Raw genomic sequence first — 24,428 nt, forward strand, 5'->3', positions numbered from 1 at the left:
CACCCTGTGAAGCACTTTCTGCTGAGGGCGAGTGACTGTCCCAAAGTCACTAGGTGAGCTTCGTGGCCGAGGAGGGAACTAAAAGCCCAATCTCCCCAGCCTGCAGTCCAGCCCTTTTGCCCCCACTGGATCCCATGGGAGGGCACATGGTGGAGCTCTCTCTGCTTAATTTTGAGAGTCAGGCAGGGGGAGTGTTACCCTTCCAGGGCTCAGATTAAGAGATGATGCACTGGATCCGATGGGTGGGCACACACGGACCCAGCGCATGCATCCAGGTGAGCAAACATGGTGGCAGCCCTGGAAAATATTCAAGGAGGACAAGTACCAGCACGGGGCAGGCGTTGGAAGGGGGCGTTTGCCCTGGAACCTGGCAAAGACTTTGGAGGTACCGGTCCCACTCCCATCCTACATAGGTTGTGCCATCTATGCAATATTGTATCTGAATTTATAGCTCAGTGTCTCACAGATCTCAATGTGTGGCCCGGGGTTCCTTTCTGATGTCAGAAAATGTGTGTCACCTAAGTTAGGGATCCCCCAAGGTCAGTCCATTCCTGTGCCCCAAAGAAAAGGGACCAAGAAGACTTAACAGCAAGAGTTTTCTCCTGGCCACATTCCTTCCTCCAGAAGATCCCCTGAAAGCCAAGAGCACAACACTTGGGAAGTACATGGCAGGTGCTGCAGCACAGGGTCCTTCAAGGTGAACTGCAGACTGCCCAGCCTGAAGGAGTCCTTGACCCTGTTCCACACGAGGGAGCAGCACCCGGGAGTTCCCACACACGCTTCTCTCCAGCTGTGCACCTGCCCGTGGAGTTGAAAAGCGAGTTTGGAAAGTTTTGGAGGCATTCCCTGGACCCCACACTGGATAAAAGTGGGGATAGTATTCAGCCTCGTGGAGACAGCAGTCGTACCAGGTAGAGATTCTCTTGAGTTGAACCTCCAGGGGATTTGGGTGAGCTCCCCAAAATGGGAGAAACAAATTTAAGGGTAACAGTTTGTCCTGGGCCACTTTCCCTTCCTAAAGAGCTGCCATGCTGGGGAAAAGTTAGTGAACATGTGAGGCAGAAAGTCACCTCTTCCAGGCTTATTGCAGTGCACAGATCCCTCCATCCTGGTTGCCTCGAAGGAGCAGCATCAGGAATTCCCAGGAGCTTATGTTTCTCCAGCTGCATCCCTGCCCATGGCACTGAGCAAAACTTTCAGAAAGTTTCAGAGCTGTTCCAAACATTTCCATATAATTATGGAAATGAGAGTGATTTACTGCTAGTCTTGCACAGCTCTGTGGAATCCTCATGGGCCAGCATGACAGACCTCCCTTGAGTCCACTGATGGAAACATCTGATTCAAGAGCAGGATGAGTGGCTGATACATGTACAGAGGCCAAAGGGAAGGCACATCCATGCTTCCTCTGCCACTGAGCACTTAGGGAAGGTTTAGTGCATGGGGCAACCTCTCATCCCCTCTGGATGCAGAGCCATGGCTGCCCAGGCTCCGTCTCAACTTGGAAAGCTGCAGGGTCTGTCACTTGCAAAGGAGGTCCTGGTTCTCTTAATCCTTTCTCGAATTAGCCACAAGAGGAGGCTGGAGGCTGTGACTGGCAGACCAACAGCCAGGCCACTCTTCCTGCTGCTGCTGCTGCTTCACCCAGAGGCCTCCTGGGGGATGCCCAAGGCCAGGTGCCCCTGGAGCTGGGAAAGGGATGAAGCTCACCCCCGGAATTACTACAGGCCAGGAGACTATGTCATCAGTGCGGGCATCTCTGCAGAGCGTGTACAATTCGTGCCACACTCTTTCAACAAGCCAGCCTCTCATGGATGGCTTTGGTAAGTCACTGCATGAATTCCCATGACCAGCCTGGCCTGTGGGATTGTTTGCCATGTGAACACACCGCAATTTCATCTGGGGTCTTTTCTTCCTGAACTAGCTGGGCTGTGAGGACAGTTCAGCAACGCTGTGGATTGGAATCCAGGAAAACTGGCGGATCCAGGTTGGAGGGGGTTGCCGTTGAGTGTCCCCCAAGAATTCAGCCTTTTCTATTGTCCTTTCATGAGTTTTTCCTTTCAATGGCCTTGGAAAGCTGTACTGAATCCCAGCCTTAGAGCATACTTTGTACCAGGCTTCTTTATAATTGAATAAAGGATCTTGACACTGAAACAAGCTACACAACCAGCTGCCCAAAATCTGCCTGTGAAGCTGGTAGGATGGTATTTGAGGCTGGGCATATATCCTTGAGTTGGGTCTCAGATGGCATCTGGAAAGTGGTACTGGCATAATGCAGAGTTACATGTGACCTCAAAGGTGACGGCCAAAGTGATTTGGAATGTTTTAGTTTTATTGCAGGTCAATACAGAGATGGTTCTGCGACAAATCTGCTTTTCTCAGGGTTCCTTGCTGCACTCGAGAAGCCGTGGTACCTGTGCAAAAGGATCTCAATGGCCTCTTTCTTTTCAGAATCCGCTTGAACACCAGGCATGTCCCAGTCGGTACAGGGTGAAGTCCTGTGTTTCAGCACCCTGAGCATCAGCTTGCTTGAGTGGCCACTGATGCAATGGTCTTTTGGTTGCTGCACTCTTCATCTCTCCTTTCTGGGGAACTGGGATGTATATTGGATGTTCCCACTATGTGGGCCATGGCTTCATTTCCCATTTTCTTGGAATATGCTTGCTAGGAGTTGGTCTCCATGTTTCTATGTCTCTGCAGGTTGGAGGGGTCCAGCTGACATCCTCTCCACTGGAGGTTCCTTCTTCCTTCCAAGTCCTTTTGGAGCAGCTTTCAAATACTGCAGGTGTTTCCTCAGCAGAGTCCTCTTTGAAGTCTGCCCTCTTTTTATCTTCTTTGCTTTGTCTTTCTGGATATTGTTTCCATCTTCTCTTCTTTTTTCCTGCTCAGTTAGTCTCCCCCTCCCCCTTCCCACTGAGGATTGAATTTTCCTTTGATTTATTGGAAGCTCTGAAAGAGGTCTCTTGTTTTCCCCCTTTTGTCATTCTGCCCTTTCTCTTTGCTCTGGTCATCATAAAACTTCTTTTTGTCTCTACTTGGTAGTTGCTGAAAATCTCCATTCAGGATTCTGACCCCATTGCCCTGACCTTTGACTTTTGCTTCTTACTTGTCCTTGGCAATGGTGACCCTTCCTTCTGTCATCCATCTAGGATTTCCTTTCTTTTCGCCTCAGGAAATGTGTTTTGGCATTTTCCCCTCAAGCTCCCTAGTTTCAGTCCACAGTTCTTCTGGCTCGTGGTCAATGATTTCAGTAGCACAAGTCACTATTATCTTCTTCTGCTTCCAATCACAAAGTCTGCCAGATTTCTGTATTGCCTGTCTGCTGATGTTCGTGTGCATTTCCATGTATACAGTTGTCTGACTGGCTGCTGGAGTATGAATTCGCAATAAACGGTCTGGTGGATTCTCAGATATCTATGAGCTATTCTGCCACTTTGTCTGACCCTTAGGCCAAATTCTCCTACAACATCTGATTCTGCTTTGGTTCCAACTTTGTGTTTCAGACCCCCAAGATTAGCACCATGTCTTGTTCTGGTGTGTTACCAATTTCTTCTTGTACACCTATATAAAAGTTTATCATTTCTTCTTCAGCTTCCATGGTCAGAGCATAGGTCTGAATCATGGTGCTGCTGGCAGGTTTTCCATGAATTCTGACCAATATTAGCTAGTCTGAATTCTCATTATAGCTTTCAATGCACTTTGCATCTGACTGAAAATGACCCTTTCCTCTCCTCTTTAGTTCACTGACTCCAAGGACTGTGGGGCTTATCAGTTCTGTTTCTCACTTTGTTGCTTCAACTTTGCCTTGACTGCTACTGCTTGTGTTCCATGTTCCAAATGTGTGTGTTGTGCAGCCTCAGCCCCACCTTTCAGCTCTGTGCAAGTCAGTCTAGGCTTCCTCGCAGCTCTGGTCCAGGTGTGTCACCAGCATCGGGGCTTTCACCTTTGTCCTTTGCTCTGCCCGAGTAGTTCACTGAGTGCCTTCCAGCTTGGGGTCTCTTCTTCTGGCACCACATCTAGTTCCATTTTGGACTGATTTGCTCTTAGCTTCTTGGTTACTCTCAAACACCCTCACATTATGGTGCACATCGAAGAGAGGGATCCAAATTATTAACTCCTCATAAAAGTAAACCATGATTGGCCATTGCCAAGACGCATGGAGAAGGGGGGACAGGTGGGTGACAAACATTTTCTTCTCTTTTTTTCAGGGCAGGAAGCACTTATTATGAGAAGATTCTCTCCTTCCTCTTTGCCATTCAGGAGATCAACCAGAATCCCGGCCTCCTTCCTAACTTCTCCCTGGGCTACAATGTGTACGACACCTATAACGACGCCAGAATGACTTCCGACGCAGCCGTAGACCTGCTCTCAGTGGGCCCAACCAATGTTCCCAACTACAACTGTGGGAGGAAGAACCACTGGTTGGCTATTCTTGAAGCACTGGACTCCGACAACTCTGTCCAGATTTCGAACATGTTGGGCATCTACAAATTCCCGCAGGTGGGATATGGCTGGGAAGCCTGTTCAGGTTCAGTTGACCTCCTGGCATATCCTCTCTAGAGGAATCAAGAGTTATCCAAAGAGCTTCAATGGGTGTGTCAGACCCCATTAAGACAGGCAGCATGTATCAGCTACAGGATGCAACAGTCCAAAGGACCCATGTACCTGCTCCAGGGCCTCACTCTGCACTGGTCTGGACATGCTGTTTCTGTTTACAGGAAAAATTCCACAGTGGACACTAAATGTGGGTCCTTTACTCCCCTTCCGCATGCAGATTTACAAAGAAGGAGCATTCCTGGACTGCAAGGGAGAACAAGGTGGCAAGTGACTATTGAGGCTCCTTTCCTCCCCTTCTGCATTCTGCAAAGGTTGGGCCATGATGAAGGGGGAACAAAGCGTGAACTGTGCATTCCTGCCCCACTGGAAAGGTGGGATGAACAGTCGGGAGCTGCCTTCCAGTATGGAAGCTCAGGAGCTGCTGCATAGTTCAGACTGGGGAGGTGCAGGGAATCCATGTCGGGGTCCAGATCCGTCATGTCCCCTGGGTGCAGCATGAGAAGTGTGTGGCTGCTAGATGTGCAGATTCCAACAGGGCTCATCCAAACCCTAATTCTGGCCTTTCAGGTCATCCATTTTTCCAGTGTTTTACAACTATGAAACCTGAAACCTTGATGCTTAATAGAAAGTACTGCTTTCCTTGGGATGAGAGTGTTTTATATGCATGATAACTTATAACCTCATCACCTGGAGACTTTAACTTTTCTTCTGCAATGAAAAACCCATCATTCTCCTCCATTCTTTCCCAGGTTGTTTATGCCTTTGCTTCTCAGGTTCTGAGCGATCAAACTCAGTTCCCTTTTCTCTTCCGGATGGTCCCCAAAGAAGGGGTGCAGTACCTGGGGATCGTCCAACTGCTGCGGCATTTCAAGTGGACAATGGTTGGTCTCCTTGCTCTAGACACTGATAATGGCCACAAGTTTATGAGATCCTTGACCCCTGAGCTCCTCAGGAATGGCATTTGTGTGTTTGTTTCACAAACCCTGGAGGCAGTGAAAGCAGATTCTTTAGTGCTCCGTTCTGGTACATGGAATAAGTTGGGACAAGTCAATCTCTATATTTATTGTGCAGAGACCAGTTCCTTCCTCTATGGAATATTCATTGTGCAAATAACGCTTGAGAACAGGATGAAACGCACTGTTGGGAAAATCTGGATTGTCACAGCTATGTGGGACCTTACCCTGGATTTGAGATACATTGGTGTCTATTTAGAAGATGTCTGTGGTTTATTTTCCTTCACCCTCCAGACAAATAAAGGGACAAACTATGAGGATTCTGAAGATTTCTTCTTAGATATGGAGGACTTTGTGAATATGTCATTTAATTGCTCGTATTCTGAGCATGTGACATCAGTGAAGATGTGGACAAGATGCAGGGAATCCCAGAAGCTGGAGTCCTTTCCCCAAGAAGACAGGGAGAGAGCCCTGTCCCTGGACAGCTACTTCTCTTACAGCACCGTCCAGGCAGTGGCCCATGCCATGGATGCTGCCTTCTCCTCTAGAATCAGGAAGGTGGAAATGGAAGGTGGAGACAGGCTGGAGGTTCGCAGGCTTCAACCATGGCAGGTAGACTCATTCCAGCCTTGGTGATCATGAGTTGCTCAGTCCAGAATTATTGCCCTGGGTGGAGGGTATGAGAACGGAGGTGAGACGTTGCATGTCCATGAGGCTGTAATGCACTCCGTGCTGCTCTCTTTCTAGGTTCAGAGCATGCAATCCCCCTGCTGATGCCACCAGTGATGGTTTAACTCCACACTGTCTCACATTATCCCCCATCTTGCCACTCTGAAAGAGTCCAAATTGCTCTAGCTACTTGATGGATTAGGTTCAGGCAACATGATAGCATACTCACAACAGTTGGGTGTGTTGATAACCAAAGTGTCCCTTTTGCTTGAGACAGAGATTCACAAATGTAGCCACAAATCTGCATTTTTCTTCCGGGGTTGTTTGTGGTGAACAAGTCACAGCTTATCTTGGCTCAGTTCAGACCACATAATATCCCTGCTTCCTCCATAATCCACATTTGAATGGTAACCCGCACTTGACCCATTCTCAAGCCCTGAGTGTGCGTGGGCAAGTGGCCCGACCCATTCACCCTCTGAGGGACTTTGCAAACCCTGCTGGACCCTGGGTTAGTTTCTGGCCTCATCCACTGCCTCTTTTTGACTTTCCAGGTCCTGCTGCAACCTCTGCTGTCCCCCATCCTTTCACTTGCGATGCCTTGCATTACATTTCTGCATTAAACCCATCACTGGCACCAAGCAGGCAATAGTTCTGCTCTGAATTCACCCTTAGTTTTCTCCACTGTATTGATCTTATGAAATGTGATGTGTGTGTAAGAGATTCCCATTCTGCCCCAATCATTCACCATCCTAATATTTATGATGCCATCCTTAGTGAGCCTTCTCAGGAGTAAATGCTCCCAAATGCAGTTTACTGAAATCTCAGGTCAGTTTGAGAAGGATCTCAGCCCTGCTGCAGGACTGACAACTTGCTGCTTTGGAAGGATTCCCAAAATCTTCACCTTAAAGCAACTAATATCCGTCCTGGATTCCAAAAGAGTTTGTAGGTTCCAATGGTGCCTGTTTTCGCAATCCCTAAAGCCAACCAAGGGCATCCAGAGAGAAAGTCAGAATCCTGTTTCATAAAAGGAGGCATTCCCTGCCACATGACTCTGGATTCAACCCCAAGAGATATCTGGGAGATGAAATGTGGCTTGTTGTTTCCTCAAAGCATTTGATTTATCTGTCATCCCAGCTTCGCCCTTTCCTAAGAGACCCACAGTTTCACAATAATTCAGTTGACGGGGTGTATTTGGATGAGAACGGAGAGCTGGCAGCCAATTTGGACCTTGTGAACTGGGTCAAGTTTCCCAACTTGTCTGTCGTAAGAGTGAAACTCGGGAGCCTAGAAAGGCAGCGATCACCTGGGCCCAAATTCACCTTGGACCAAGATGCCATCGTGTGGCCCAAGTGGTTCAACAAGGTGAGGAAGAGCCATGCCTTTCCTTTCATGCCATGTGTTTCACATGTCTTGATGAGCGTTAGGTTGAGCCAGTGCATTTCATAGAGAGAATGCATGTCCTGGGAGGGAATGTAAGTCACTTCTGCTTCACCAGGTCCAATCCAGTCATAGGACATCAACTGACTGCATGAATGCTGCTCCTCTGCATCCTCTGTGATCTGTTGCTAAACCCTGTCCATTACTGTGTATTTGGACCAGCAGGGGATCCTCTTCAGGAAGGAGACAAGGCTCAGCAAAGAGTGTTTCCGGTAATTTTTATCCTTCCACATTTGGGGAAGATCACCAACGGCCGTTGGAGATTTAAGCAGGGCATCTGGGTTTGATGAACTGCATGTTCATGTGGCAGAGCAATGAAACTATCATCCTCCTTCTTGAGCTCTAGGGATTGCGTGGGTACAATTCTGCCTGTTTCTTAGCAGGAAAACCTAAGAATGGAACAGGGATAGTCCCTGACGCAGGAACCGTTCCTGCCTAACTTCTACCAGGCTCCTGCCGTCTTGCCTTTTGCCTTGTCTCCTCTCCTCTTTGGTCCAGCTTTGTTTCCCCATTCCACACAATTTTGCTTGATGGTCCTTCTTTCTCCACTCAGCCCCTGCCCCAATCCAGGTGTGTGGAGAGCTGCCGCCCGGGATTCTTCAAGGTGGCTCAGGAAGGAAAGCTCATTTGCTGCTATGACTGCACTCCATGTGCGGAAGGGACCATCTCCACCCAGGAAGGTGAGTGACCACGAAGGAAAATGCACACCTGGGGAGGTGGGCATTGATCCATCAAGCAGGTGTGTGAACTGTCCTATCATGCTAAGCCACCCTGCAAATAAGCCATGGTAGATGGACTGGTCATGGGTTCTTTGGTGCATGCCCACTGTCATAGCAGGGAAACAAAATCTAGAACACTCACAAAACACTTTATTGAAAAGAAGGAGGCTTTGGCAGCTTCCGTTCCCACAGTTCAAATCAAGTCCAATTGCAATGTTCGGAAATGTAACATGTGTGATCACTCCTATCTCAGAAAATATCTGTGCTTGTCCACAAAGGTGAGAATTACTGACATTTCTCCTGTGCTTTCCAGATGCAGAGCATTGCACCAAGTGCCCAGCCGATCAGCATCCAAACAAGGACCGAAATCGATGCATCCCCAGGATTATCACCTTCCTGTCTCACGAAGGTTACCTAGGAGTCACCCTGGTTTCCTCGGCCCTGATCCTATCCTTTATGACAGGATTTGTGTTAGGAATCTTCATTAAGTTCCTGGAAACCCCCATAGTGAGGGCCAACAACCGGGACCTCTCCTACATTCTCCTTGTCTCCCTCCTGCTTTCCTTCCTGTCCTCCTTCCTCTTCATCGGCCAGCCAAGGAAGGTGACCTGCCTCCTACGACAAATGGCCTTCAGCATCATCTTCTCAGTGGCTGTCTCATCTCTCTTGGCCAAGACCATCACTGTGGTGCTGGCCTTCCTGGCCACCAAGCCTGGGAATGTGGCAAGGAAGTGGCTGGGGAAGAGTTTGGCCAATGCCATTGTCATCTCGTGTTCCAGTGTCCAAATTCTCATCTGCACCATCTGGTTGGGGACCACTCCACCCTTCCCTGACTCTGACATGCACTCCCAGGCAGGGCAAATCATCCTGCAGTGCAACGAAGGCTCTGTGGCCATGTTCTACACTGCCCTTGGCTACATGGGCTTCCTGGCTGCCATCTGCTTCACAGTGGCCTTCCTGGCCAGGAAACTTCCTGGGTCCTTCAACGAGGCCAAGCTGATCACCTTCAGCATGCTGATGTTCTGCAGCGTCTGGGTGTCCTTTGTGCCCACCTACCTCAGCACGAGGGGGAAGTACATGGTGGCCGTGCAGGTCTTCTCCATCTTGGCCTCCAGTGCTGGGCTGCTGGGCTGCATCTTCCTCCCCAAGTGCTACATTATTCTAGTGAGGCCTGATCTGAATTCCAAGGATCATCTCATGGTGAAAAGCAAAGCATACATTTGATACGTATTGCAACCCATATATTCTTTTATTTCTTTATTTCTTTTGATCTCATTAGTGGTTTCTATCATTAACTATTTTCACATTTTTGCCCCTCTAAAAATATAGGAAGTCCTCCTGAGGACCCAGAGGTGGTATGAAAGGTTTCCTTGAAAGTATAAGTGCACAAGTCTCAGAATCCAGTCCTGACACTCCTGCCGGAATGGTGTCTTTGACCTGTGGTCAATTTCCAAGATCCACCCTGCAAATCAGTTCAATTGCATCTCAGTTCCTGCCTTCAACCAGGAGGGTGAAGAACTGCCAGACAACTGTCTCCAAAACAATCTTCTCTGAACCCGTTTCACTGCTTCATCTTAGATCACATGAGGCACGGAGAAAGGGTTTCTCCGGGAGTGTCTAGAGGGACATGGTTTTGGAGTGCTTCTCCACTTCACCCAGGTGCTTCTGCTTGGAGCTTGCCGGAGGAATTCTCCTCTGCTCCAGACAGAAGAGTTAACACCAGGGAGTCAATGTGTGAAAACAAGTTTGATGCAAGTGGCTCATACCATCCATGTTTTGACCAGGAAGTCTTCTTGGTATGAAAGCCCTTTCAGGAGGTGACATGAGCAGTGGAATGTGGGCAGCTCCTGACACGATGCCCACTCTGGCCACTTCCTTTTTGGTGGGCAGGTATTGTCGGTTTCTTTCTCACTCTTAGAGCTTCCTGGCAGCCTCAGGACAAGGACCACCCCACTGAGTGCTTCAGATACACATCTGAACTGGAAGAACTGACAGCCCCCACGAGCATCATTTGGTCCCGTTAAGGCTTGATGGCCAAGACTTGAGGACAGCGGAAATGGCCAGCTGAAGTGCAAGTCCAAAGGAGTCACGCAGCCACAGGGCCCACACTGGCCCAAAGGCTACTGAGCCCCCTGCTGTTGGTGGGCAGCCTCCCCTCCCCTCCCCTCCCCTCCCCTGCCCTTGCTGCTTCTGGGGACACACACACATTCTCTGTTTCTCTCTGATGTTCATCTTCTCCTGCCCTTGCTTTGCCTGGAGTTCAAGAAGGCTGGCTCTCAATGCAGGCCCCTTTGCAGAGCAAAAATGCAGGGCGTCTGAATGTCTGTGAGGCAGAAGATCAGAAAACACATGCAGGGGAATGGAAGCGGTGAGTGCCCCCTGCTGCCCTCCTGCCTGGGGCACAAGACCCAGGATGGAGGGTAGGAAAGGGGAAAGGAAATCTTGCAGTAAGCCATGCTCACAGGGCCATCCCAAGTGGGCCGTGCATTATTCTCCACATTGGCTGCTTACTCTTGTTCGGATTTGGTCCACTGGGAGTTGGACTCATGCTCTTCCTGGCTCCTTCCTACTCTACTCTTCTAGGATTGCTCCTGCTACCATCCTGTCTCCTCTGGGTGCTGTATTCTTTCCAAGCCCTTTCTGAGCAGCTCTTATTTCCCTCACGAATATTGCAGGCCACAATCCTTCCACAAGCATATGATTTGCCCGTTTTCCCAAAATGGTGAAACAACCAGGGAGTTATATTAGTTTAATAACTAATTCATTTAATAACTAACTCTCTGAGGGAAGGCTGGGTGTCCGCTCCTTTAAAGGAGGTGGTAATCAGACCTGTCCTAAAGAAGGCATCTCTGGATCCAGGGATGGCTGCCAAGTACAGACCAGTGGCCAACATCCCATTTTTGGACAAGGTGTTGGAGCAGGTGGTGGCAGAACAACTCCAGGTAGTCTTGGATGATACTGATTATCTGGACCCATTTCAGTACAGCTTCAGACTTGGGTACGGTACTGAATCTACCTTGGTCGCCCTGTATGATGACCTGTGCAGAGAGAGAGACAGAGGAGTGCATCCCTGTTGGTTCTCCTGGACCTCTCAGCAGCTTTCGATATCATTGACCATGGTATCCTCCTGGATAGGCTGGCAGGATTGGGAGAAGGAGGCACTGCTTGGCAGTGGTTCCGGTCCTACCTTGCCAGCCAATTTCAGAAGGGAGTGCTGGGGGACTTTTGCTCTGCGCCATGGCAACTCTGCCATGGAGTACCACAGGGTTCCATTTTGTCCCCCTGGCTATTTAACATCTACATGAAACCACTGGGAGAGGTCATCAGGAGGTTTGGGCTGTGGAGTCATCAGTACGCTGATGATACCCAGCTCTACCTCTCGTTTTCAACTAACCCAGGTGAGGCAGTGGCTATCCTGAAATGGTGCCTGGCCGAAGTAATGGGCTGGATGAGGGCCAATAAACTGAAGCTTAATCCAGATAAAATGGAGGTCCTGTTGATGGGTGATTCGAGCTCCTGAGTAGGTGACTTGGGCCCTGCCCTGGATGGGGTTGCACTCCCTCTAAAGGATGGGGTCCACAGCTTGGGAGTGCTCCTCGACCCGGAGCTGTCCTTGGAAGCCCAAGTGACAGAGGTGGCGAGGAGTGCTTTCCTCCAGCTTTGGCTAATCTATCAGCTGTGTCCCTACCTGGAGGAGGATTGCCTAGCAACAGTAACACACACATTGGTTCCTTCCCATTTGGATGACTCTAATACGCTTTATGTGGGGCTGCCATTAAATCCAGTCCGGATACTTCATATGGTTCAAAATAGAGCTGCCAGGATGCTGTTGGGGCCTGGGCATTATTCACATATAACCTCAGTCCTATATCAGGTCCACTGGCTTCCCATCGAAGTCCGGGCTCAATTCAAGGTGCTGGTAACCTATAAAGCCCTAAATGGCTCGGGATCAGGGATGCCTTTTTCCGTATTTTCCCGCCTGCCCGCCCCGAGATCAGCAGCAGAAGCCCTCCTCCAGGAATCCTCTGAGAAAGACATTAGGAGACAGGGTACCCGGAAGAGGGTCTTCTCTGTGGTGGTGCCCTGATTATGGAATGCGCTCCCCAAAGAGGTTCGCCAGGTGTGGGAATTCATTGCTGGGTCATGCTGTACTCACGTACCACACGAAGACCAAGAGTATTGTAATTTACCTATGTAACCATATAAGGCTTGTAACCATATAAGGCTTGTAACCTAAGCATTAAGGTGTTGGCTGCTTGTATACGATGGCTAATTGGCTGTATTCAAATGCCTAGGTAAAAAGTGTGAAGTAATAAAAGCAGATGCCAGTGGTGAGGGGAAAAAAGAAGGAGAAAAAACTTGGGGAAGAAGAAAAAAAAACCTGGGGGGAAGAAGTTTTTGCTGTTCTCCCCCTGCAACTAAACTGAGCATGCTTTGTAACTGATTTCTGGACTGCAGTCTTTTTTTCTTTCTTTAAACTTTCTCGCGCCGCTTGCCGAGGTTGACTGGCTGGCCCAGCCAACCCGCCACAAGTGGTGCCCTCTCTGAGGCCTTTCAAACTTTTCAAACCTTGTAAGGCAAGCGGTTTGCCTTGATTCAACCCCGGCTGCTAGCTGGCGGTTCCCCGCGATCGTCACCTCCCCACGCCCGGCCAGGGCTGCAGGCGCGCCACGCATCTTCGGATCCCGGTGAGTGTGACTAATTTGAGTTAGAGCGCCATTGAAATGGGCTCTTCATTGTCTGCCAAGAAGCAGGCGTTTAAAAAGGACCTCCATTTTCTACTTACTAAAGAGGGACATTCTGTCACTGAAAGTGAAGTTCAAGATTTAATTAAAGCAATTGATGACGTTTGCCCCTGGGTTCTGGAGGCAGGCACGTTGAAGCTTGAACATTGGTGTAAAATTGGGTCCTGTTTTCAGGATCATCCCAGAATAACTTCCAGGATTTTATTCACGTGGTGTAAAGTCCGGGCTTGTTTAAAAGGACTAACGCCGACTAATATATTATTTAATCAACAACTGGAAGCTGAAACCGTGCTAAATCCACCCCTGCCGCGAATTTTACCCCCCACGCCGGTCCCGATCCCTAGAGCCCCTCCTCCTCCTCCTCTATATGAGGAGCGCCGCCATCTTCCGCCGTCTAAACCGCCTGACGATCTGGGATCGGAAAATGAGGAACTTGCGGTGACCCTGGCCCCTGCGATGCAGCGTTCAGCTGCGTTAGCTGCTGCCTTGCAAGCAGCAATTATGGAGGAAGGGGATCCGGGATCGCAAGAGATTCCAGCAGCGTTTCCCGTGCTCAGAGGGGCCCCCGGGGGGAAGAGGCATGCAAGCTGTTCCGGATGGATACGAACCGCTTCCGTTGCAAACTTTAAAAGAGTTACAGCGATCAATCCGGGATAATGGTATTCAAGCACCATTTACTAGAGCTTTGCTTGAAGGCATGTCCCTCCAGAGGCTAACGCCCATGGATTGGAAAATGATCCTCCGCTCTCTCCTCCCCCCCGCTCAAAGCCTCCTTTGTATGGAGGCTTGGCGGCAGGGTGCGACTGCACAGGCGGTGCAGAATGCTATGAATAACATTAACATCACAGAGGACATGCTAATGGGGGAGGGAGCCTTCGCGATGACCGTTCAACAAGTTGCGTTAACCGATCAGGCTTTGACTCAAGTGGCAAATATAGCTGTAAAAGCCTGGAAAAAGATCCCAGAGCCTGGAGACAATTCATTATCCAGCTTCGTTAATATAAGGCAAGGCGCTACAGAGCCATATACTGATTTCATTAATAAACTAATGCGGGCAGTGGAACGCCAAATCGACAGTCCTAGAGCTTGAAAATTATTGCTCAAGCAGCTAGCGTTTGAAAATGCAAATGAGGACTGTAAAACGGCCCTCACACCCATTTATAATAATCCAGATACTGATATACATACTATGCTTCGGGTGTGTCAGAATGTTGGATCACAAACCCATAAGGCACGTTTGCTAGCAGCTGCAGTACAGACATTCCAACAGGCTAATAATCCTGCTGCTAGTAAGAGATGCTTTGGGTGTGGCAGAGAAGGCCATTTCAGAGCGCAATGCCGTTCTGTTCAAAGGAGTGCAGCCCGTCCTTCCAAAAAATGCCCTATCTGCAAGAAGGGTTTTCATTGGGCTAATCAGTGTCGCTCACGCCCCCAGGCGGGACAACCAGGCTCCGACTGTAGCCAGGGAAACGAGGGCGGGGCCAACTCCGGGCCCCCCCAAACAATAGGAGAATTTGAACTGCAGGAGAACTCGTTCCCTGAGCTGCCCCCTGGTGGCAAATGGCCGTTTTGCAGCTTGTCAAATCCTCGCCTTTATACTATAGGGGATGATGAAAAGCCACATGAGCCATGTGAGCATAACCCAGGTTGTTATGGACTACCTGTTGTTCTCACCTCATCGGTGATGCTAACTCCTGGATTTGCTGTACCAGTCCCTGCTAGGGTATCTCATCCGATACCAACAGGCCACATTGGCTTATTGCTCCCTATCATGCGACCGGATTTTTGGCATGTGACTCCTGGCTTATATGAATCATCTGGCTCAACAGACATTGTACTACATCTCTGGTCCACTATGCGTATGGAAGTTCTGGCAGATTCACCTGTAGCTCGTATGCTCTTAATACCATTGCAAAGCAAAAGGGACTCTCAGCAGTCTTGCCAGCCTATGCCAAGTAATTTGCAAACTACACCCATTGCAATGGCAACTATCCGACTGACAACAGACAGGCCTTATTTATCTGTCACCATGGCAGGACGCTGTATAAAAGGGATGCTGGATTCAGGGGCTGATGTGACTGTTATAGCAAAAAAGGATTGGCCTGAAAAGTTCCCCACAGCTCCAGCTTCTCCTGTTTATGGAGTGGGAGGCTTTACAGCTGCTTCCCGAAGTGTACAGCAAATTACCTTCCAATCTGAAGGCCGCACTGTGACTTTACGTCCTTTAATTATGGACATTCCATTTACCTTATGGGGCAGAGACTTACTTTCGTCCTTAGGAGTTACCATCAGTACAAATTTATCCTGAGGGCCTCCCCATCAGTGCCATTGCATGCATTGCCCATCAAATGGAAAACAACTGCGCCAGTATGGGTAGACCAGTGGCCGCTGCCTTTACAAAAGCTCCAGGCGGTGGAGGCCCTTATTCAGGAGCAACTTCAGTTGGGACACATTCAGCCTAGTTCCAGTCCATGGAATACACCAATATTTGTGATAAAAAAGAAATCAGGCAAATGGAGATTATTACAAGACTTAAGAAAAGTGAATGAATGTATGCAAGTGATGGGGCCTGTTCAATGTGGGATGCCAAATCCAAACTTGATCCCACAAAATTATAAACTGAAAATAATTGACTTGAAAGACTGTTTTTTTAATATATTACTAGCTCCTCAAGATCGAGAAAAATTTGCATTTACAGTTCCAGTGCTGAACAACGATCGCCCTACAAAAAGGTATGAGTGGTGTGTATTGCCTCAAGGAATGGCAAATTCTCCCACCCTCTGTCAGCTATTTGTTGCTTTGGCCCTGCAACCATTTCGATCAGCATTTCCGGACTTAATGGTGTATCATTACATGGATGACATCTTAATAGCAGGGAAAAGTGTTGATAAATGTCATATGGACTTTCTTGTTGCTTCGTTAGAAGCATATGGACTTTATGTAGCACCAGAAAAGGTCCAAGAAGACCCTCCTTTCAAATACTTAGGACACCAGCTTTCAGAAAAGGCCTCAGTGCCAGTCTTGCCACAGTTTCATATTCCGGAAACATTGACTCTGGTACAGCTCCAAAGTTTGCTGGGGAATATTAATTGGGCTAGGCCATCTTTAGCCCTTACTACTGACGACCTTTCACCACAGTTTATGGCCCTGGCAGGTCATTCATCTCCAGCAGATAAAATCCCTGTCACTCCAGCAATGAAAGCTGCTTTTCAACTACTTGCTCAAAGGCTTCGTGTTCGGGCAGTTGATCGGCGGCTAAATGAGGATTTACAACTTTCTTGCTTTATTTTGTCTACACCATCATTACCAATAGCCATTCTTTACGTGCCCAAAGATAAAGAGACAATCTGCATCATAGAATGGATCTATTTGCCACATACACCGTCAAGAAATTTATACCCTTGGATAACTGCTATGGCAGACTTATTTTTTAAAGCACGGCACAGAACTTTACAGCTTACTGGGAAAGATATTGACTGTGTGTTTTTTCCTTTTAAGCAGGAGGAGGTGGAGCGATTGCTGGTTACATCTTCAGAATTTCAAGTTGCATTCGCTGGATTCTTGGGAAAAGTCCTCCATAATCCACCGAAAGATAAACGCTTGCAGCTATTTTCACAGATTTCATATAAACTAACATCTTGCTTTTCTTTACAGCCACTGTCACATGCAATAACTTTGTTTACAGATGGTTCTCCTACCCGAGGAGTGGTTACTTGGCAGATGCCAGGTGGCTCTTAGTCATCGAAGTTCACTGAAAATCAATCATCAGCACAGCGGTCTGAACTAGCTGCTGTAATTTTAGCATTTCAATTGTTTGCGCAAGAAGATTTTAATCTTATTGTAGATACTCAATACGTTTATAAGTTGTTGCTACATTTGCCATTGTCGTATTTGTCACCTGCTATTGATAGAGAACTTTATGGAATGTTTTGCCAGCTGCAACAATTGATCCAAGAACGATCATATTTCTGCTATGTGACTCATATTAGATCCCATACAGGATTTCCAGGATTTTTGGCAGAAGGGAATGCTCGAGCTGATGGTGCACTTAAACAGAATGTTTTTTCTTTATTTGATGACCCCATCCTATCTCATGATACCTTTCATCAATCAGCTAAAGTTCTGCATAAAATGTTTTCTATTCCTATGTCACAAGCAAGGGACATTGTATCAGCCTGCCCATCATGTTGTAAATCACCGATAAACTTTCCTTTTGATGCAGTGAACCCTCGAGGGACTCAAGCTAATCAGACGTGGCAAATGGATGTTACTCATGTACCATCGTTGGCTCCTCTCAATAAGTTACATTTAACTGTTGATACCTATTCAGGATTTATTTGGGCAACACCCATGAAGGGGGAAACATCGAGACATGTTATTCAGCATTGCATCAGGACATTTGCTGTGATGGGGAGGCCATTGGCTATCAAAACGGACAATGGCCCATCATATTGTTCTCATTCATTTTCAGAATTCTGCAATTTGTGGGGTATAAAGTTATCTCATGGTATTCCTTTTAATTCTGCAGGTCAAGCTATTGTGGAAAGAGCACACCTCACCTTCAAATCTGTGCTCCATAAGCAGACTGAAGGAAGAGGGATATCCACCGCTGATATTCCAGCTGTTGTAGCTAAGGTCCTTTATACCTTAAGTTTTTTGTTCACTCCCCACAATAGGTCTCATACACCTGTTGAGCTTCATTTCAGGACTGAGGAACAACTTCCACGTCCGCTTGTGAGCTATAGAAAATTACCTGATCCTGAGTGGAAGGGACCTGTGCCGTTGATAACTTGGGGCCGTGGATACGCAGCGGTAGCTTTGGATAACGGCCCTCTTTGGATTCCTGCACGTTGCGTTCGGCCATGGAGAAAGTCTTCGTAATGTCTAGTTTTTTGCTCACTCTTTTCACCTTGCCTTTTTATGTAGCCCCCATTCCGTTAGTAGAGAATATGTTCTTACAACTTGCTAATGATGTTGTTGCCACCACTAATCTATCAGACTGTTGGCTTTGCACTCATACTTCCCATCATAATTGGCATTGGCCTCTCATCCCATTCCAATTTCTGAACTACAGTGATTGGGCTAACATCTCTGTTCATGATGCCAATTCTACTATAACTAAAGACTCTATTACTAGCCCTATTTTACTGGATAATCAAGCATTGTGGCCACCTGCACCCTATTGCATTAAAGCCTTTTATGGGTCAGCTGATGTAGGTGCATATCCAAACTGTAGCACCACTCTTGTTCTTCCTCATAACTCAATTGACTGGGACTACACTGTTAAAGATTATGGCTCCATAATCTACCTTCCTACTTGCCCTTGTGTTGAATCTCGATGTATTTGTTCCGCTGCTTCCGCTTATTTCATGAGTGGTTATGTGGTGGACAATTGCACAGCAAGTGGCGTCAGGGGTCCTTGGCCCGATAACGTCACCCGGTGGAGGGCTCAAATGTCTCTACCGGATAGTAAGTATCTTTTATTCCGTTCCTTTCATTGGCAACGAACTGTCATAAAAAGGGGAGGAAAACCTGAAAATTATACCTATGGGTTACCTCCTGGGGTATTTTTCGTTTGTGGCACTGCCGCATATAAAGTCCTCCCTCCCTTCTGGCATGGTACCTGTACCCTTGCTTCTTTAGGACCTCTGAATATGAATATTCAATCCCATGATGCTGTAAAAAGGGCTACCAACCCTCATTTATATAGACGGAACCTTGATTCTAACACTCGAGGTTTCCTTGATTTCGTTGGGTTTTTCATTCCTTCTTTGCATGGTGTTTTCACCAATCTAAAATTGCTTAATATATCTAAAGACATAGAACGCTTGGCCAATGTTTCAAAAATTGCCATAAAAGCTTTACAAACAGAAGTGGACTCTTTAGCTAAAGTTGTTGTTCAAAATCGCCTTGCTCTTGATTACTTATTTCTCCGCAATGGCGGAGTGTGCGCTTGGCTAAATCAATCTTGCTGTTTCTACGTTAACCAATCTGGTGTGATCGAGCAATCCTTAACTACCATCCAAGAGGTGGTCACAGATCTCCGAAGAGACCCCTCCTCTTGGACGGATTTCTCTTGGCTCTGGTCTTGGTTGCCTAATCTTTCCTGGCTTCGGTCACTAATCATGTATGTTATTATTATTATCGTGATTTTAATTATGTTATGCTGTTGTATTCAATGTATACCTTCTCTTGTTGATGTGCTCAAGCGTTGCTTTGCTCGTGCGCCTTCCCCGACTGTTAACCTTACGGCCAAGCAGCTGTATCAAATCAAATATCATGTTTTGAACTCGCATGATGATGAAGATCATGCTCCTCTGCTTCCTCCTTATGAGGATGTGGGGTACCCTCTGCTTGTTCGTTGAGGTTCTCTGGAATCATCTCTTCCTGACGTATACACTTGGCAAAAATTGACTTCACCAGTACAGAAGTGATAGTTCATTTAAATAAACAAAACGGAGGAGATGTGGGAATTCATTGCTGGGTCATGCTGTACTCACGTACCACACAAAGACCAAGAGTATTGTAATTTACCTATGTAACCATATAAGGCTTGTAACCATATAAGGCTTGTAACCTAAGCATTAAAGTGTTGGCTGCTTGTATACGATGGCTAATTGGCTGTATTCAAATGCCTAGGTAAAAAGTGTGAAGTAATAAAAGCAGATGCCGGTGGTGAGGGGAAAAAAGAAGGAGAAAAAACTTGGGGAAAAAGAAAAAAAACCTGGGGGGGAAGAAGTTTTTGTTGTTCTCCCCCTGCAACTAAACTGAGCATGCTTTGTAACTGATTTCTGGACTGCAGTCTTTTTTTCTTTCTTTAAACTTTCTCGCGCCGCTTGCCGAGGTTGACTGGCTGGCCCAGCCAACCCGCCACAGCCAGGCACCATCATTATACGTTTTTCGGCGCCAGGTTAGGACCCTTTTATTTAATCAATATTTTAATATGGCTTAATATTGAATTTTGTTGTTGTTAGTCACGAAGTCGTGTCCAACCCATCGCGACACCATGAACAACATTCCTCCAGGCCTTCCTATCCTCCACCATCCCCCGGAGTCCACTTAAGCTCACACTGACTGCTTCAGTGACTCCATCTAGCCACCTCCTTCTCTGCCGTCCCCTTCATCTTTTGCCGTCTATTCTTCCCAGCATTAGACTCTTCTCCAGGGAGTCCTTCTTTCTCATTAGGTGGCCAAAGTATTTGAGTTTCTTCTTCAGTATCTCATCTTCTAAAGAGCAGTCAGGGTTGGTCTCTTCTAGGACTGACTGGTTTGATCGCCTTGCAGTCCAAGTCTCCTCCAGCACCGCAATTCAAAGACTCAATTCTTCGGTGCTCAGCCTTCCTTATGGTCCAGCTTTCACAGCCATACATTGCAACTGGGAAAACCATAGCCTTGACTATACGCACTTTTGTTGGCAGGGTGATGTCTCTGCTTTTTAGTGAGCTGTCTAGATTTGCCATAGCTTTCCTCCCAAGGAGCAGGAGTCTTTTAATTTCTTGGCTGCAGTCACTGTCTGCAGTGAGCCCAGGAAAATAAAATCTGTCACTACCTCCATTTCTTCCCCATCTATTTGCCAGGAAGTGAGAGGACCAGATGCCAGGATCTTAGTTTTCTTAATGTTGAGTTTCAAGCCAACTTTTGCACTCTCCTCCTTCACCCGCATCAAGAGGTTCTTTAGTTTCTCTTTCATTTTCTACAATGAGAGTGGTATTATCTGCATATCTGAGGTTTTTGCTATTTCTCCCAGCAATCTTAATTCCAACTGCTGATTCATCTAGCCCCACCATTCTCATGATGTGCTCTGCATATAAGTTAAATAGGCAGGGCAGCAGTATACAGCCTTGCCGAACTCCTTTCTCAATTTTGAACCAATCAGTGGTTCCGTGTCCAGTTCTCACTGTTGCTTCTTGACCTGCATATAGGTTTCTCAAGAGACAAGTAAGATGGTCTGGTACTACCATCTCTTTAAGAACTTGCCACAGTTTGTTGTGATCAACACAATCAAAGGCTTTAGCATAGTCAATGAAGCAGAAGTAGATGTTTTTCTGGAACCACCTAGCTTTCTCCATGATCCAGCATATGTTGGCAATTTGATCTCTAGTTTCTCTCCCTCTTCGAAATCCTGCCTGTACTTCTGGTAGTTCTCGGTCCACATACTGCTGGAGCCTAGCTTGTAGGATTTTGAGCCTCACTTTGCCAGCATGTGAAATGAGTGCAATGGTGCATTAGTTTGAACATTCTTTGGCATTGCCCTTCTTTGGGATTGGAATGTAAACTGACGTTTTCCAATCCTGTGGCCAGTGTTGAGTTTTCCAAATTTGCTGGCATATTGAGTGTAGCACTTTTACTGCATCGTCTTTTAGAATTTTGAATAGCTCAGCTGGAAAACTGTCTCCTCCACTAGCTTTGTTGCTGCTCAGACTTCCTAAGGCCCATTTGACTTTACATTCCAGGATGTTTGGCTCGAGGTCGGTGACCACCCCATCATGGTTTTCAGGGACCTTAAGCTCTTTCTTGTATAGTTCTTCTGTGTAATCTTGCCACCTCTTCTTAATCACTTCTGCCTCTGTTAGGTCCCTGCCATTTTGGTCCTTTATCATGCCCATCTTTGCATGAAACGTTCCCTCCATATCTCCAATTTTCTTGAAGAGATCTCTGGTCCTCCCTATTCTATTGTTTTCTTCTATTTCTTTGCACTGTTCATTGAAGAAGGCATTCTTATCTCTTCTAGCTATTCCCTGGAATTCTGCATTCAGGCACTCTGTTTATCAGATCTAATTCCTTAAATCTATTTTTCACCTCTACTGTATATTCATCAGGGATATGATTTAGGTCATACCTGAGTGCATTTCTGTAGTAGATTTCCGTAGTGCATCACTAGTGCATTTCCCTACTTTCTTCAATTTAAGCCCAAATTTTGCAATGAGAAGCTCATGATCTGAGCCACAGTCAGCTCCTGGTCTAGTTTTTACTGACTGTTTAGAGCTTCTCCATCTTTGGCTGCAGAGCACATAGTCAATCTGATTTCTATGTTGACCGTCTGGTGATGTCCATTTGTAGAGTCGTCTCTTGGATTGTTGGAAAAGAGTGTTTACTATGACCATCGTATTCTCTTGACAAAATTCTACCAGCCTGTGCCCTGCTTCATTTTGTACTCCAAGACCAAACTTGCCTGTTATTCCAGTTATCTTTTTGGCTTCCTGCTTTAGCATTCCAATCCCCCATGATGATATAGACATCATTTTTTTGTAGTTAATTCTAGAAGGTGTTGTAGGTCTTCGTAGAACTGGTCAACTTCAGCCTTTTCAGCACCAGTGGTTGGGGCACAGACTTGGACTACTGTGATGTTGAATGGTTTGCCTTGGATTCGAATTGAGATCATTAATTCATTCCTAATCAATTCCATAAAAAGGACTCACTGCAGCGAGCTTTCATCTCTTCACCCCATAATGACATCCTCTCACAACACATTCCTTCAAGCCACGGGGCCTTTCATGGAACCAGGCCTTCTGGTGTGGCTCTGACGATCATGCAGGGGGTCACCCTACCTATCAATTTGCCTCCAAACCACCTGTCTGGGGCCCTTTCTCATCTTAGCCCACATTCTAGGGCCCTCTGGATCCCCTTTCTGGTAGCAGGCACACACAAACGATGCCACTCCTGATTTCGGGGCTCACTTGTTGGAGGCGGATGTGCTGCGTGCTTTGGGTGCAATTCGGAAGACCGCGTCCTCCAGAACCAGGGAAAGGCGGCGCATCCAAGGGGGACTCCGGAATCCGGCTTTTCCGGTCCTCCCGGGGGAAGCAGCTCCTGGTGGGCGGGCAGCAGGGCTCGGTGCGCTTCCGCTCCATGTCTGGAAAGCACAAGGAGAGCACGGCTCTGCCTGGAGAGGCGGGAAAGGGGCGCGGGGAGCCCCGCGGACGCCCCGGCCTGGTGGTCCCAGCAGCGAGACGGGCTCGGAGAAAGGCAAGGTGGGCTGGTGGATGGAAGGGGCGGAGGGGATCCCGGCGAGAAGGAGGGGAGCCGGGAGGGGAAGCAGGGGGAAGATTCCCCTTCTCTTGCTGCTGCAGGCAAAGCGCGGGGCCTGATCCGGACTCCCCGGGTGCAAAGCGGCGCAGCATTTGCTTTGCCTGATCTTCCTTCCGGGGAGGATTTGAGCCCCGGGATGTTCTGGGGCATCGGGCGCCGAGTGTGGGGCTGGCCTTGCATGGGGCAGGAGGGGGCTGCTTCCACTCAGGAGCTGCCGGTGGGCCCTGGGGCCCGGCAGGCGGGGTGGGATGGGGGGTGCCATGCATGGTGGGAACAGCCGCATCATTTTCCGCCCTGCCGGCGGGCAGGAGGGAGTCTTTTCAGCAGAACGAGGGAGCGTGAGATGCGGTGCGGAGGGAGACTTTCCAAGCCTGCAGGGAATGGAGGACACGTGACGCAGACCGGGTAAAGGAAAAGGGAAAAGCAAACACCAAGCAGGGAAAGGGTTCATCGTGGGATGAAAGTGAACAATTCTTCTATATTTCCAGAGTGGATCCAATCAATATGGAAAAGTTAAACAGGAAAGCAGTAGGGATTAAAGCCACAGGGGAAGAAAACCCAATGAAAAGATACCAGTGAAAAGAGATTCTTGGCAAGTGGAAGTCCTTCCCCAAAGAAGACCCAAATGCCACCAAGCTGGAGGTTCAGACAAAGCCCGACTAAATATAAGCATGGACCTTCCAACACCAAGCAGGGAAAGGGTCCATTGTGGGGTGAAAGTGGACAATTCTCCTGTCCCTGTTGAGCATCTTGGTAATCCAGTGCCACGGAAGAAGTCGCACTGGGGAGAAGCCATAGGAATTATGGGATAGTTTACATTCACTTCCGCGGTGCAAAGTGCTCTGGAGCTGGAACAGGCCAAAGGCCTTGCTTGGATGGCTCTTCCTTTGCGGTGCTGGCAGTTGATGGGCGGGTGTTTCCTCCCCTTTTCTGACCAGCCATCTCTCCCCTCCCTCACAGCTCCCGCTGCGCCCCAGAGCATTCCTCAGGACAGCCCCTTAAGCGGGTCACCCGGCTCTAATCGGCCTGTGATAGAGGCACGCGCCAAGGCAATCAGAGCGAGGCGCGGGCTATTCTTCTTTTTTTTTAGTAAGTTTTATTATTATTATTTTCTTAACTAAAAAAAAAAAAAAAAAGAAACTAAAACATCAGTCATTAAAGACTTCAGGCCTACTGGGTCAGCCACCCATTTTTTCTTATACCAATCTGTAGACATATTCAAATCTACACATAGTCACGTTTCTCTAGCCAATAATAAAAAGAGTTCCAAGTTTGATAGAAGGATGCAGTGCTTTTTTTGTAAAAAAAAAAAAAAAGGGGTG

The 24,428-nt window shown here is 47.7% G+C and overlaps 1 protein-coding gene across 1 annotated transcript; it reads left to right on the top strand.

Moving 5' to 3' along the window:
• The first annotated feature begins 285 nt into the window (after positions 1 to 285).
• On the top strand, positions 286 to 9,751 carry LOC123022479 (vomeronasal type-2 receptor 26-like). Its single transcript, XM_044428178.1, has 7 exons — positions 286 to 385; positions 791 to 911; positions 1,566 to 1,820; positions 4,206 to 4,497; positions 5,304 to 5,435; positions 5,802 to 6,078; positions 8,646 to 9,751. Exons 1-7 carry the CDS (start codon positions 286 to 288, stop codon positions 9,554 to 9,556), a joined length of 2,088 nt encoding a protein of 695 aa, XP_044284113.1. The 3' UTR covers positions 9,557 to 9,751.
• The last annotated feature ends 14,677 nt before the right edge of the window (positions 9,752 to 24,428 follow it).

The sequence above is a fragment of the Varanus komodoensis genome, unplaced genomic scaffold, assembly GCF_004798865.1.
Source record: "Varanus komodoensis strain SLA01 unplaced genomic scaffold, ASM479886v1 scaffold198, whole genome shotgun sequence".
In the NCBI taxonomy this organism is placed as follows: Eukaryota; Metazoa; Chordata; class Lepidosauria; order Squamata; family Varanidae; genus Varanus; species Varanus komodoensis.